This window comes from Adiantum capillus-veneris, chromosome 2, assembly GCF_014529385.1.
Source record: "Adiantum capillus-veneris isolate H3 chromosome 2, ASM1452938v2, whole genome shotgun sequence".
NCBI lineage: Eukaryota > Viridiplantae > Streptophyta > Polypodiopsida > Polypodiales > Pteridaceae > Adiantum > Adiantum capillus-veneris.
In genome coordinates this window covers 91,216,514-91,232,890 of record NC_140932.1, presented here as the reverse complement: position 1 = coordinate 91,232,890, position 16,377 = coordinate 91,216,514, and the positions used below count along the sequence as shown (strand labels likewise).

Below are 16,377 nucleotides of genomic sequence, written 5' to 3'. Positions count from 1 at the left end.
GCGTTTTCCCTCTATGCCTCATTGCTTGAGAAAATGTATAACTATTCACATTGTTTTCATGCAAACAACATCCTCTGCTTACCTAGTTTGTAATGCACTTCAATTTTAAGGTTCGTCGATGCTTTCTGTATCTTTAGATGGAGAACGAGAACACCTTCCAATTTTGCAAACATCAACTGAGCCATCAAGGTGGCACGCACATACCACTTCTAATACACACAAGCTATAATGTTGTTCAATTTCATGTCTATTAAATTTTTTGTCATTATAAACGTCCTCTATTTCATTGTTTAATACGTTTGTGACAAACTTCTATAACAAGGTCCACCAAGCAAGACTAGTTTTGCTATCTGCACGACAATCCAACCAAGCATGTTGAGTTCCTACTTTTTGGCATGCCCCAAAGGAGTAAGGCCTTAGTGATGCCTCCCCTTTTTGCTAATGAAAAATGTGAGGTTTAAATTTTTTTAAAGGAACATTTTTTGATTGGTTTGAGTGCATAGATTTTACTATGAAAGATTTTACTGTGAAAAGATCAAGATCTGACAATCTAAATCATGATAATACACCCCATTTTTGCAAATGATGTTTGCTTAATACTAAAAAATGATTCTTAAATATAATTTCTCTCTCTCTCTCTCTCTCTCTCTCTCTCTCTCTCTCTCTCTCTCTCTCTCTCTCTCTCTCTCTCTCTCTCTCTCTCTCTCTCTCTCTCTCTCTCTCTCTCTCTCTCTCTCTCTCTCTGTGTGACTCAATCAAGGTAGCACACCCTCTCTCTCGCGGAGCAGTGGAGACGCTCTTGCTTCTCACCTGCGTTGTGCTTGAGATGACCTAGCTTGGGGATGGTAACAGAGAGAGATTTTGGAGGGAGCTTTTCCCAAGCCAGCTTTTTTTGTATTCTCACAAACCAATTGAACCTTCTAAACAACATGCTCATAAAAAAATAGTCTGCTTCGAACTTAGTGGAGGCACAAGAAGATAGAAGCAACCTTTTCAGACCATGAAGTCTCCAAAAAAAATTACAATATTAATTCAACATAAAACATGTTGGTAACCATAAAATATTTTGTGTACACAGTACAAGAACAGAAAGACACAATCCAATATCTTAAATATAAATTCCAACAAAACAAATCACAATATTATTCAGCATTTATAATTTGTGCCACAATTGCATATTGGCACCGTGGGACGTGATCGATACAATTCTGTATTTTGCTACGCGACGACATCTGAAGACATGAAGTAGATCCTCATTTCTTAGCTTGCTTTGATGGATAAACATATTGTAGTAAATATGTGGAGGAAGATGTAGTAAATATGCTTGCAGGATATATATGGTTTGCTTTGTGCCAAACTTGTGGAGGAAGATGTATTAAATATGCTTGCAGGCTATATATGGTTTGCTTTGTGCCACTCATTCTGCAAAGTCTCCACATGTACACATCAGGGTCCTTGCAATATGTACTTCATACCTCTCGCCTCAGACTTGTGAAGAAGATGTCTCTACCATGAGTTTCTCATGTACGTTGGCCTTCTAGAGCTAGTATATTGGTTGTTCAAATATATTTTAGTTGACACCCTTGCCTATATTTATAGAAAAACGAGACACTTAAATTCAAACATTTGGTTTAGGTTTTGGTTTAAGTTGAGATTTTGAAATTTTTAGAGCTCTCTCTATGTTAACCTATCATCAAGTTTCCTGAAGAAAAAACTTGTTGATTCCAGACTCTCTCTCTCTCTCTCTCTCTCTCTCTCTCTCTCTCTCTCTCTCTCTCTCTCTCTCTCTCTCTCTCTCTCTCTCTCTCTCTCTCTCTCTCAATTCCTTCTCCCTCCCTATATTCACATCTCCCTCTATTCCGCTCTATATCCCCCTCACTTTCCTCTTTTTAGATGTATTCATCCCTCTTCCCCTTTCTCAATCATTCTTTTCCTTTTTTCACTGCTCTATCTCTCTCCCTCTCTCTGCTTTCTTTCCTTCTTCCACTATATCATTTCCTCCTTTCATTCTCTCCCTCTCCATCTAGTCCTCTCTCTCTCTCTCTCTCTCTCTCTCTCTCTCTCTCTCTCTCTCTCTCTCTCTCTCTCTCTCTCTCTCTCTCTCTCTCTCTCTCTCTCTCTCTCTCTCTCTCTCTCTCTCTCTCTCTCTCTCTCTCTCTCACCCACACGAACTCTCTCCCTCCCTCCTCCTCTCGCTCGCGCTCATAGAAAGCTGAGTGCTAGAAAACATGCGTAAAGATTTCTCAATACCATTTCAAGTCCAATATGCAGTTGACCCGCACGACTAAGAAGATCAATCATGCAAGCGTGGTGCTCAACAATCAGAATCAAACCATGGTCCTCCACCATGGCCTTGAAGAAAAGCATACCTTTATCAATCAAGCTCACATGGCTACAAGCACTAAGAGCACTCACAAAGGTTATCAAACTTGGCTTGGTGTGCTCATTTGTCATTCTGTCTAGAACACCTGTAAGGCCTTCAAAATGTCCCCTATTTGAGCATAACCTGCAATCAAAGTGGTCCATACAACTATGCTATGGGTTGAAAATGCATCAAACACTATTTCGACCTTTGCTGGCATGCCACATTTGCGGTTTATATCCACCATTGCATTGCCAAGAACAACATTATGATCATCAGCTTGAGTTCACTTATCTCACCATGTAGTTCCTCACCCTTTTCTACAGCCCCCATGTTGCCACAAACCTTGATGGCACAAGAAAACGTCACAGCATTAGGAGAGACACCCGCTGCTCTGGTCTACTAGAAACAAGCTAAGGCTTCTTCGTTTTCTTCATGTTATGCATAACCACCCATCAATGCAGTCCATGAAACTACATTCGGATTGCAGATTTCATGAAACATTTCACCTGCTTTCTGCAAATCTCCACACTTACTCTACATGTCCATTAAAGCGATTCTAAGAACCAAATTGTCTCTCAGTAATCCTCTCCTTGCAACCTCTATATGTAATTCTATGCCCTCTTGCAAATCTCGGATGCTGCAACAAGCATTGAGGTTGCATATGCACGTGACCGCATCTGGAAAGAAGCCTGTCTGCTGCATTTGCTTGTAGCAATTTAAGGCCTCATCACCCTCCTCATGGTACACATATCCTGTAATCATTGCATTCTAGCAAGCCACATAACCAATAGGGAGCTCATCAAACACCAGTCGTGCTTTCTCTAACACGCCACACTTTGCATACATATCGATAAAAGAACTGCTCAAAAACACATTTTCCCATTCGGAATCCTTTATTGGCAATCTCTGCATGTATTTCTTCTCCCTTACCAAAGCTCGCGCACTTCCACAAGCTCTCAAGATGCATGCAAATGTGCATACATTTGATGCAACTCCATCAAGTTGCATCGATTCAAAGCAATAGAGAGCCTCTTGGCCCTGATTGTTATGTGCATATCCTGCAATTAGATTAGTCTGTGCGATGACATCTCTATGTGGGTGTAGTTCAAAAACCTCTTGTGCTTCTGGAAGGACGCCACATTTGGCATATGTGTCAACTAATGCGCTGCGAACGAAGATATTTTTTTGAAGTAATCCAAAACCTTGGCATGGATCTTCTTGGCCTTGAATACATCTTTTAATTTTGTGCAAGCTTTCAATAGTGCCACAAACGTGCGCTCGCTCAACTGTGAGGAGCAGCTACCATGCACTCTTTCATAGAGAGAGAGCGCATGCGCCTAAAAAACATCCCTAAAGACATGTGTAAAAGATTTCCTTTCTCTCCCTCCCTTCCTCGTGCTCACCCTTCTATGAGCGCGAGGGAGTTAGTGTTAGAGGGAGAGAGAAAAGAAAGTGCGAAGATTGAATTTTAATTCAAAAGCATGTCTAATAAGATTTTTTAAACCCAAAACACACTTTCTTTGGTAATCAATGGAAAAGTATCTCAATAGTAAACATTGTCTTGAAGATTCTCGGGCAACAAAGAGTCTCCCTCCCTCCCTTGCGCTCAATGCAAGGTGAGCGCTAGCGCTCACTCCACATTGAGCGCAAGAGAGGGAGGGAGATGAGGGGTTACCATGAGTCCTTTAAGGGCCTATATAAAGGTCTAGTTGGCTGATAGTTTTTGAAATTGAGGAATCTACTTTGCAAAAAACAACCAGGGTATATTTGTTTTCATTCTCTCTATCTCCCATCTCCCTCATCCACTATCTCTATCCCTCTCTCATTCTACCCCACTAATTACCTACCTCCCTCCCTCCCTCTCTCACTAGCAAGGAAGGAGATTGTCATTTTAAAGAACGAGAGATGGAGAGAGTGAATGAAGAAGATGTCTACGAGAGATGCAAGAGCAAGACAATAAACATACAGATGAGGTAGATCATGCCCTAAAGGCAACATCTTTGTTGGAGCCGCATCTAAACATTGTGGAGTTAGATCCTCCCGCCCCCACTGACCTGGAGTAGATATTCCAAAGAGCAGTTCGCATAAAGTGTAGATTGCTCATTTTTGTAAATCACTATGAACGATCACTTTTAACTATTGAATAGAGAGAAATGCTTATTTTCAAGAACTCTGTTAATGTAATTGAGTGGAGGTCCGTAGTGGTAATGTTAAATTAGGCCTTTTTGAGGTTGCCCTTGGGTGATAGTTGTGCTTGCCACTAACAAGTTTCCATTTGTCGCATCTTGTGTTGTCAAGAAGTCTGATCTTGTAAATAAGTATATTTTTTCTGTTCTTGTAAACTTTTTTGCGTAATGTGAGGGAGATACTTTGATTTGTCTGTTACTGTGATTAAGTGAATTCTTCGTGTTCCAGTATGTCTTCTAAATAAAGTTGCAGTCAAAGTTGTTCTCCTTTCTTGCTAATTGAGCTTACCAATTGCAAGTTGCCAGCACTTACATCGTGATTCTTCCTCCGTCGTCTATTCTCTCTCTCTCTCTCTCTCTCTCTCTCTCTCTCTCTCTCTCTCTCTCTCTCTCTCTCTCTCTCTCTCTCTCTCTCTCTCTCTTCTCAAATGTCTGAGACACAACCGCTGCAAACGTTGTTGTACATGGCACCCATCCTTAGATCACTGCTCTTTACTGCGTTTGAGTTGCTATTGACCTTAATGATGAAGGATACACATCGCAGAATAGGAACCACTTAATCTAGTTGGATAACATTAAAGCAGGGTTGCATGAACTTAACCTTGGTCACTGTCAAGAAATGGGATTAGGGAAATTACTGTAAAAACTTGTAGATAGAGCAAACAACGGTGTTGCTAACACTCATACCTACTGCAACAAGCCAGTTGAGGTGCGATTTTCTCTCTTGACTTGTTAAGTACGTCTCTCTCTCTCTCTCTCTCTCTCTCTCTCTCTCTCTCTCTCTCTCTCTCTCTCTCTCTCTCTCTCTCTCTCTCTCTCTCTCTCTCTCTCTCTCTCTCTCTCTCTCTCTCTCTCTCTCTCTCTCTCTCTCTCTCTCTCTCTCTCTCTCTCTCTCTCTCTCTCTCTCTCTCTCTCTCTCCCATGCGCGCGCGTGCATTGCATCCTTCAATAATTCAAACCTGCAAACATGCATTGTCTTCAACTGACCTCTAACCACCCAACCGGCATTCTGTAATGCTGTCTTGTAATGTAGCGGCACATTTTTGGGTGATGGCCTTCATCATCAACCAACATTTGGAGGAGGGAGCTTTTTGGAAAAGATTATGGAATCCAGCATAAAAATCATGGAGAGGGCTTTTCCAATAGATTTTCCAAACGAAAAAAAAAAAGCTCTCTCAATTCCCGTCCTCATTTAGCTTCTTCGGGGCATGAGAAGATTTTGGAGCTCTAAAGGCACGTATTGATAAGGAAAGAGAAATTGGAGACGCTTAAGGCGTGGATGGTGGACAAGGGTGTTAAGAGAGAGAACCAAGCAATGGATCCCCAAGGTGCAACAAAGAAAAAGGGGGGCGTGAGCGAGAGCAGGAGAGCAATGGTGAAGGTGGCACTTCTTGCTAAGCTCACGTTCTTTGCACACCCTGTTGGGCCAAAAAACGACTCAATCGTTTGAGCTTTTCAAAGGATGATTCTTTCAGCGCCTTCAACCGGAGTGGACGGAGTAGCATGGCGGAGCGCACGAGCCCATAGAGATGAGAAAGAGGGCGAGGAGCATGAAGCGAATATTTTTAAAGTACACCAATTGGTATGGGTAAAACAAGCGGCTCTTCTCTCTCTTACTCTACCCAAAATCTCTCTCTCTCTCTCTCTCTCTCTCTCTCTCTCTCTCTCTCTCTCTCTGTCTCTCTCTCTCTCTCTCTCTCTCTCTCTCTCTCCCCCCCCCCCTTTGTTGCATAGCTCAAGCCCATGCCATGGTGCTCTTCTCACCCTACTGTGCACGATCTGCTTGGATCTACCTCTTTGTCGCTTCAGTCCACCTCTAGCTTGATGTATTACTACGCCCAAATTCCAATATGTCTGCATCTTGGATAACATTGTTGGTTTCAATGAGGTAGTAGAGTTGGCATGGTCGTCCCGGGAGCCTGTAGCAATTTTTTTGCTCAATTTTGAGAAGGTTTACGATAGGGTTTAATGGGATTTTCTTGAGGGTTCTCTTCTTAGAATGGGCTTTCTCGTAACTTGGGTCTCAAGAGTGGTTGCTTTATACTAGTGCTATTGGTGCCGTCACGATTGGGGGACGTGGGCTGCCACTTTACCCTTTCACATTCTGTGCTCGAGGGACGGGGATAGAGAGTAGAGATTTGCTTTCCAAGCTCATATTTAGAGGTCTATTTCTTGGCTATGAGCCTTGGACCCTTCTTCTCTCACATGCACTTGAGATAGTGGTTCAACGTTTTGGTGTTCGTGTGATGGACACTCTTGGAGGCAGGATTTCTGTTTTTTCTTCATTGATGCTCCTTTGACTCTCTCTTGGCTTTCACCTTTATTTGTGCTCGATGGTTTAGATATGGGTTTCCATGAGGAGAGCATTGGTTCATAGGGAGTCACATTGTGTGGAGGAGGTGGAGAGGTAGCCCCTTATTTGGAACGCATTTGTTATGGATTTAGATGGCAGACACCTAGGGGAGAGGAAGCACATTGATTAGGGCATGTGGGACTCATGCCCTGCTAGATCCATGCTTTTGTGAACGGAGTTGCGGCTTCTAGATGTTGATTTCACGGCGGCTCAGTTTGACATAGGTCCTAGGGTTAGACAATGATAGAGGAGGCCATTCCAGAGGTCTAGGATTAGGTGGTTTCAAGTGTCACGGACTTGTCATGACATGTTGGTTGGTGGCTATCTTTGATGCACAAGGCTCGCTGGTTTTGGTGACTTATGATCGGATGCTTTTCTGAGTTGTAGAGATATAGGATGCACTTATGCACCTTGGAGTCAAATTTTTGGATGAGAGATTTCTACCACATCCCATTTGCGTTCTCACTGGAGTAGTGGACTCACTTTTGGCTTTCTTCTATTTGTGTAAATGTGTCTGTGTGTGCACTTATCTCCTCTTCAAGCTCGTAAGAATTGGAATAGGGGAGGTTCCTCCTTTCATAAGAAGCGAGGATCTCGGGCAGCATATGGTAAAGGAGGTTGGGGGCCCTCGTCACTATATGGCACGGTTCTAGGCCAGAGGGGATCTAGGGCCCAAATTTGGGGGCGCGAGGCGGCTTTAATCTCTGCCGTCGGATCACAAAGTGAACTAGGGGTGAACTAGGGATGGGGGTGAACTAGGGGTGAACTGAGGGGGAACTAACGGTGAACTAGGGGCGGATAAGCTAGGGGTGGGTGAAGTGAGGGTGAACTAGGGGCGCCTAAACTAGGGTGTGATCATGTGTCATGCCAACATGGACATCGACACGCGCTAGCATGGTGGTAGAGCGTTCGTGTGGCAACCGAGACGTTCCAGGTTCGACCCACACCTCGCGAGGCACGTGAACTAGGGGTGAACTAGGGGGGTGAACTAGGAGTGAACTTGGGGCGCCATTTTTGCCCCTAGTTCACCCCCAGTTCAATGCGTGATCCGACGGCCAAGATTAAAGCCGCCTCACGCCCCCAAACTTGGGCCCTAGATCCCCTCTGGCCTGGAACCATGCCATATAGTGACGAGGGTTGGGGGCATTGACCAAGGTGGAGAGGGGCGGCTCAGGATGGTGGCAAGCAGGTTGTACATGCAAGAAATGTCAAAGCAGAGGTGGGGAAGGACTTGGAAGGCAATGGGCGGTGATTAGAATGTAATTATACCCAGTCTGAAGATTCCTACTCTTCCTCCTTGCTTTGGATCATTGAGACTGTACTCTGAGGAGTATTCATAGCTTTGTAGTTTACTTTCAATACTGATGTGAGGAGGACTTTGACTCAGTTGGCGAGTTCAATGAAGCTCCATCTTCTAACTTGCAGATCTCGATTTTTAATTAGTTTGTCCTCTCTATTTTTAATTTGTTCGCCCTCTCTTATCTCTCTCTTTAAAATGGTAGCACAAGAATCACACATCACCTTTTGGCCATTCCCTCTCGTGGCAGGCCTTGTGATTTTATCACTTGTTTTCCTCTTTAATAGGATTCCTATTAAAGGATTCCTACTTTGAGTTGTTTTTCGTTAGCGTAGTGTCCATTTTCCGGTCCTTGGCCCCTCAACAGCCCACGTGGCTCCAGCACATCTCGCTCAAAAGCTAAAAACGTGGGCGCGTCTCACTCTAAAGCTCTAAAAAAAACAGCACCGTCAAAAGCCCCACAAGCTTTAAAAAAAACAACGCTGTCAAACGCCTATTGCATCATGCTGCCTTGCGCTGCCTCTTGTTGAACTGCACCACCAATGCCCTGTGCCCAACAGAATTCGCCTATTGCATTCTCGTCTCCCAACTCACGGCAACTTAGAGAGCAACGGCAACTCAGAGAGCAGGAGGAAGACTGCACCGCCAACGCCCTGTGCCCAACAGAATTCGCCTATTGCATTCTCCTCTCCCAACTCACGGCAACTCAGAGAGCAGGAGGAAGACCAGTGAATATCAGGTTCTCTCTCTCTCTCTCTCTCTCTCTCTCTCTCTCTCTCTCTCTCTCTCTCTCTCTCTCTCTCTCTCTCTCTCTCTCTCTCTCTCTCTCTCTCTCTCTCTCTCTCTCTCTCTCTCTCTCTCTCTCTCTCTCTCCCTCTCCCTCTCCCTCTCTCTCTCTCCTCTCCCAACTCGCAGCCTTCGGTGTGGGGGGAAAGAGGAGCCGCCATTGACTGATACGCCCATGTTTGCAAGTGATAGCATCTTAGAAACAACACAGAGAGCAGGAGGAAGACCAGTGACCACAGAAGAAGAGAGCTGTAGCTTTCCACCGACCTTTGCTTGATTAAATAATTTATATATACATCCTAGACCTGGTTTGACCCCCTGCAAGTAGAAATTTGAACTTGTTAAATGCCTCATCCTCAAGCCGGCCCTTCTATGCGACTTCTTGGTCCAAAAAAGCGGCCATTGACTGATGCGCCCATGTTTGCAAGTGGTAGCTTCTTAGAAACAACACAAAGAGCAGGAGGAAGACCAATGACCACAGAAAAAGAGAGCTACAGCTTTCCACCAGTCTTTGCTTGATTAAATAATTTATATATACAGCCTAGACCTGGTTTGACCCCCTGCAAGTAGAAATTTGAACTTGTTAAATGACTCATCCTTAAGCCGGCCCTTCTATGCGACTTCTTGGTCCCAAAAAAAATGCTTGTGAGACACACACACACACACAAGCACCTCATGACACAACTCATCTACACCAGTGTTCGAGAAAATTCATTTTCACAAACATACAAAAATCCCTCCAAGACAAATCTGAACCGGAAATTTTACAATACTAGCGAGTATTTTTACAAAATTAAACTATTTTTCATGTATTTCCTTGGTCCGGGCCTGCAACTCGACAGAGAGCAGTACTCTCGTGGGACGCAAAAGCGATGTGGTTGCATTCAAGGTTGTCCAATCAATCGGTCACAAGGCTTTTCCAATCAACTCTTCTGCAATTTGTTCTCCCACTTTGCACTATACATCTATCGAAAATTCATTGCTCCAGGGTTTGTGGCGATGATGCAGGGTGTGGTACTAACGTTGATGCAATACGACCTACTGCATGCTGTCGGTAGGAGTAGTTGGAGGACTTCGAGGGCCATGGAGTACACAGATGGCGTTAGCAGACCAGGGCTAGTCATTGAGCACAACACTACTAGCAATTCCCTCTTATCAGCTCTAATTGTTTGATGATAAGAGGGAAAGAGGAGCCGCCATTGACTGATGCGCCCATGTTTGCAAGTGGTAGCTTCTTAGAAACAACACAGAGAGCAGGAGGAAGACCAGTGACCACAGAAGAAGAGAGCTGCAGCTTTCCACCGACCTTTGCTTGAATAAATAATTTATATATACAGCCTAGACTTGGTTTGACCCCCTGCAAGTAGAAATTTGAACTTGTTAAATGCCTCATCCTTAAGCCGGCCCTTCTATGCGACTTCTTGGTCCAAAAAAGCCACCATCGACTGATGCGCCCATGTTTGCAAGTGGTAGCTTCTTAGAAACAACACAGAGAGCAGGAGGAAGACCAATGACCACAGAAAAAGAGAGCTACAGCTTTCCACCGACCTTTGCTTGATTAAATAATTTATATATACAGCCTAGACTTGGTTTGACCCCCTGCAAGTAGAAATTTGAACTTGTTAAATGCCTCATCCTTAAGCCGGCCCTTCTATGCGACTTCTTGGTCCAAAAAAAATGCTTGTGAGACACGCACACACACTCACACACAAGCACCTCATGACACAACTCATCTACACGAGTGTTCGGGAAAGTTCATTTTCACAAACATACAAAATCCCTCCAAGACAAATTTGAACCGGAAATTTTACAATACTAGCGAGTATTTTTACAAAATTAAACTATTTTTCATGTATTTCCTTGGTCCGGGCTTTCAACTCGACAGAAGCAGTACTCTCATGGGATGCAAAAGCGATGTGGTTGCATTCAAGGCTGTCCAATCAATTGGTCACAAGGCTTTTCCAATCAACTATTCTGCAATTTGTTCTCCCACTTTGCACTATACATTTATTGAAAATTCATTGCTCCAGGGTTTGTGGCGATGATGCAGGGTGTGGTACTAGTGTTGATGCAATACGATCTACTGCATGCTATCGGTAGGAATAGTTGGAGGACATCGAGGGCCATGGAGTACACAGATGGCGTTAGCAGACCAGGGCTAGTCATTGCGCACAACACTACTAGCAATTCCCTCTTATCAGCTCTAATTGTTTGCTTGGTGATTACTTGTTTCACAATGCTGCCAATTGTCATGTAGATTTTCATTACTTGCTAGTGCATCTTGCTTGGATAACTTATTTGATGTTTTGAGACCATGTCCACCTTGTTCAACGTCTAGGAGGGGAGAGTTATTCTGCACGAGCAGGGGGTGTGCATGTTGAGGATAAAGGGGTCTCACTGGAAGGAATGGCAGTAGTGTTCACGATAATAACTAGGCCTTCTCGCTCGTAGACAAAAAGCCTACCTCGTCGACATAGCGAGAGCATTCTTCAATATCATAGATTCTGCAAGCCAAGCTTCTCCCTATTCATTCCAGCAGTAGAAGGTCAACAATGTCACTGTTTGCCTCATCGCCATATTCGAATTGACCTTCATCTGCAGTAAAGCCTCTGCGCCTTCCCGACGTAGCAATCATAGGTGTAGCAGCCACGAGGTTAAGCAGCATCGCAACAACTGTCCATTACCAATTTAAGATACCAGTGCACACACAACAATATCCCCTGTCAATCTTCGAAACTGATGACAGATACGTCAGTATCAAAGAAGCAGACACGATTATCATAGACGAGATTTCTATGTTGACAAAGCAAACTTTTGATCTCATAGTATGACAAATTGTGAATGTCACCAACGGCACACTGCTAGACCCATTCAAAGATAAAAAGGTCTTCTTGTTCGGTGATTTGGCACAGTTGCCACCGTTATGCAGGCATCAAAGTGATCAATGCTACTCATGCCACATCACAAGCTCCACTTATTGGTCCAATGCTACTACGTACATTATGTTTTGCTCAGTGCGCCATGCAAAAGATATCTCTTTCATAGAGTTCCTCAATACAATAAGAGTCAGGCTCCCCACAAAGAAAGAGATCCACGATGCGCTCGGTGATCGCATCATAAAGCAGGATCAAATAGAGCAAGACATGGATAGGAATATGACAATCATTTGCACACACAAGAGTGATGTTCGATATTATAATAACCTTTTCTTGGAACGCTTCCATCAGCATAGTCACATCATCCAAATCGGCCTCAAGACGAATGCACACAACGTCCCTGAGCTCCAAGCATGGCTTGAAGATCTCGACTTCCACGCAATTGATAGAATAGCAGAAGGAGCAAAGGCACTGATAACAGAGAACATAGACTTAACAATTAGAGCAGCCAATGGATCACTATGTCGTGTAGAGGAAATCCTCCAAGATGAAGAAGGAGGCGTCGAAGCAATCAAAGTCACACTCAACACATCCAAACAGGGACTTACACTTCGACGGTCAAAGCATAGTAGGCGGACATTCAATGGGCACTGGTACCATAAATCCACATTCCCAATAGCTCTTGCCTATGCTATGACTGGACACAAGTCCCAAGGCACAACAATCAACACCAACGTCTTGCTCATTGTAAAAGAAGTTTTTGCCCCTGGCCTTCTATACGTGATGCTATCACGCGTCACTGAGCGAACCCGGCTACATTTACTACAGCTCCCTACGCCAGAGATGTTCACACCATCTAGATTTTTGACCTTCTAACCGTGAATGTTTCCTACCCCCTCTTCAGTCTCAATTCCTCTTTCTATTAAACTGATTAAATCGCCTTGTAACTGCTTTGTATATAAAGCAGAAATTTCTGTTCAACTACTTATCTTTTCTTCTGTGGACTTGTCATGTTCAATATGTTGCATTGCTGAGACATCTTCCCTATCACCCTGCTCACTCTGATCCACCTTTTGTAAATTTACTGCTCTTCCCCTTTTCACTTCATTCATTTGAGTTTGAACATTTGTCGGATCTTATGCTTCAGAAATACTGTAAGAGATCATCAAAATAATTATTTTTACGTGCAGAAAACTGAATCAAACAATGGATCACAACACGGTACATTTTGCACGCTTGTCTGATCTTGCATCTGCCTATGTATACACATGCGAATCAATCACTCATCTTACTGTGCAGCTCTTCAAGCAATACACAAACAACGCAAAGGAAACGCAACCAACGATACAACCTAAGAGATTTTACCTCACGACTAAGCAGATGAGACTGGCTAACTCAGCAGGTGAGAAACCCCATGCATATATTGAGGGGTTCCATACTTTTCAAGAGCGTCGCAACTTCATGAATAAGTGCGACACAAGATATAAAGCTCTAAACCAAACGATGGCCACACCAAACACAGACAGGATGACAACAGGTACTATTAGAAAAGAAAAATATAATGCCTTCCGTCTGTTACGCTAACAAGCTTGCTCCTACATCCTGCAGGTCTCATGAAGCAAATACTTGAAGAGCTTGATATCTAGTACGAGGATGATGAGAGTATGTTGCGTAATGTTGAAGCACAACAACTCCTCGACACAAAAACTGAAGGAATTAATTACAATGTACACGATGGAGCAGCTGCGGTTTGGTTACAACATTGATTTAGCTGAACTTTCAAAATCTACTCAAGAAAACTGTGCCGCTATCTTGACAAATTTCATGCTTCGGCAAACCACACGCACGACGCAACTAATCCACCTATCACAATCCAGAAGGTAGCATGGCACCACAGTGACAAGGCACCACGGACAACCAGCCTTGTCACTGTAGTGCCATGCTACCTTCTGGATTGTGATAGGTGGATTAGTTGCGTCGTGCGTGTGGTTTGCCGAAGCATGAAATTTGTCAAGATAGCGGCACAGTTTTCTTGAGCAGATTTTGAAAGTTCCGCTAAATCAATGTTGTCCTATGTGCCTCGAAAGGACTATGGCGTAACAAGATTTCTGCAAAACAAATAATAAGCGCTCTCTCCCTCTCTCCCTCTCTCTCTCTCTCTCTCACCTTTCATTTCTTCATTCTTCTTTACGAATGTATACTCTTGTTCAGTGCTTGCATGAGATGAAAACAATATATACATTCCTGCAAGTATGAGTGACTTCTACTCCCTTACGCTAACAAGATTTGTTGGAAAAAAAATAAGCGCACTCTCTCTCTCTCTCTCTCTCTCTCTCTCTCTCTTAGCTTTCACTTCTATGTTCTTTTTACTAACATACACTCTTTTTCAATCCTTCGATGCTTCTACCACTTCCGATTATGCAGGCTGACGAAGCACTCTAGTTTCATTTTCCATTAGCAGAAAGCCGATGAGCTGCTGCCAAGTGGCACAGCGGACTTTTTCTATTTGTGCGCCATAAGTTGAAGGCTTGTTTACGTGTTAAATTACTAATGGACGAGCCCCCGACCCCTCCCTCTTTTCTTTTCTCTCGCCACGCGCGCCTTTCTGACGACTGTTTGGAGCAAGTCGCAGAAGGCGTGATCTGCTAGTGTGCTTCACGTCACAGGACCGTCGCAGAGGCGCATGCAGATTGTATGTAGAATAGCCTACTGTGAGAAGCGAATTTGCAATTTCCCTTTCTTTTCCCTCAGCGTAGCTTCACCACATACTGAAGCCACGCTCTAGTTGTTGAGTTCCGCAATCGTCAGTGATCTTCAACAGTGTTCTTCCTTGTAACACTGCTAGAAATTCGAGCTGTCAGGCCACTGGGTCTCGTGATCTTTCCCATCATTCGCAGACAGACGGGCTAGGAAGAAAGATGAAATCAAGCTGCACCTGGCCTCATGCGTCGCTCTGCCTCTGCGCTCACATCATCGTTTAAAGAAATAGAAATGGACTCATCCAGCAAGCCCCCGAAATTGCCACTCCGTATAGCTTCACACAGCAGCAACTCTCTCACCTTGCCCTTTTTACCTCACCCCACTCAATTGCCTCCTCGCCCAACATCAGGACTGAAGCCCTATAACTCATCCAACGGCCGTCTTGGATGCTTCTGCACGGTTTTTTTCCTTGTTATATGTTTTGCTTTGTATGCGTTCTCCTTTTCCAGAGGCTTTCAATTCTCCAAGCAGTTCAGTAGTTTCAAAAACAGAGGCTACATCATCATTATTGATGCAGGAAGCTCTGGTTCTAGGGCCCATGTTTTTCATTACATCAATGAGGGACTCCTTCCACTTGTGGGCTTCTCAGGTAGAGAGGGATGGTCGTTGAAAACAAAGCCAGGCTTGTCTTCTTTTGCAGAAGAACCGCACAATGCTGGCCAGTCCTTGGAAGAGCTTCTTGTTTTTGTTAAAAAGAAGGTGCCTGAAAGAGAGAGATCGGATGCAAGGATCTATTTAATGGCAACGGCAGGTTTGCGAAGGCTGGATGTTCAGGTTCAGGAGAGTATCTTGGAGTCTTGTCGTGTCACATTGAGGGCCTCCAAGTTCAAATTCCGTGATGATTGGGCATCTGTCATTACAGGTGATTCTGGTTTATTATTCATTATTTGATTCTATTTTAGGCGACTCATCAGCCCAAGCAAGGGCCAGTTCTATTTGCAAGTTGTTTTTCATCTTCAAGGTTTAGTTCAGCTCATAGTTGTTTATTGTCCTCGACCCCCAATGTTAAAACAACAAAAGGCACTTGATGCTTATATATAAAGAGTAATATGGAGGACTGAAATAAGGTTTAGCTGTTTGATGTTGCACAGGTGATAATCACAATCTACTTGCCATTGATCCATTGCCAGATGCATATGGCACACGAATTACAATGTTTAACACACAGAAAAAATGTCCTTTTGACAAGGTTTTATGGTGCCTGAGGCCTTTTTAGAAGTCTATCCCACAGAAGTCTGTCATGAGGCATAGTGTGTACAAGAACGATTATGCGCATTTCTATGCCATGCTCTCTGGATCGGCAAGAATAAAGCAGCTGTGACAAAAGCAAGCTTCCAGTCAATATATGCATGATGGGGATGGTTGTAACTGTCTTGAGGATGGCTACAATGAGTGTAAGACGTGCACTTTGATTTATAGGTGAATCTGGGCTTCTCTTGGATTCATCTATGTTTATAACTTTCTCAAGGAGCTTTGAATTGAAGAAGTTAGCCATTGAAGCATCATTGCTTCTTGAGAAGATTCATTTGTAGTCATCATTGATACAAGCAAAATTGCTATTGTTGCCGGTTTGCATAGTACATAACTCCCACTATCCAGCCTCTTGAGAAGATCCTTTTGCAGTCATCGTTGATGCAAGAAATGTTGCTATTGGGTAGGTTTGGATAGTACACAACAAAGCTATCAAGGTCACAGTAAATCCTTTAAGTGGCTTTAGACCATACCCACTGTTGATTGGAGTGATCTTTAAGGTA

The 16,377-nt window shown here is 43.7% G+C and overlaps 1 protein-coding gene across 1 annotated transcript in view; it reads left to right on the top strand.

Annotated features, from left to right (window-relative positions):
* The first annotated feature begins 14,432 nt into the window (after positions 1-14,432).
* The window catches only part of LOC147463175 (putative apyrase 5), a 61,423-nt gene continuing 59,478 nt past the window's right edge, over positions 14,433-16,377 (top strand). The window contains exon 1 of the mRNA XM_086487701.1: positions 14,433-15,485. Coding sequence (XP_086343827.1) covers positions 14,807-15,485 — 679 coding nt within the window. The 5' untranslated portion in view covers positions 14,433-14,806. The remainder of the gene's footprint in view (positions 15,486-16,377) is intronic.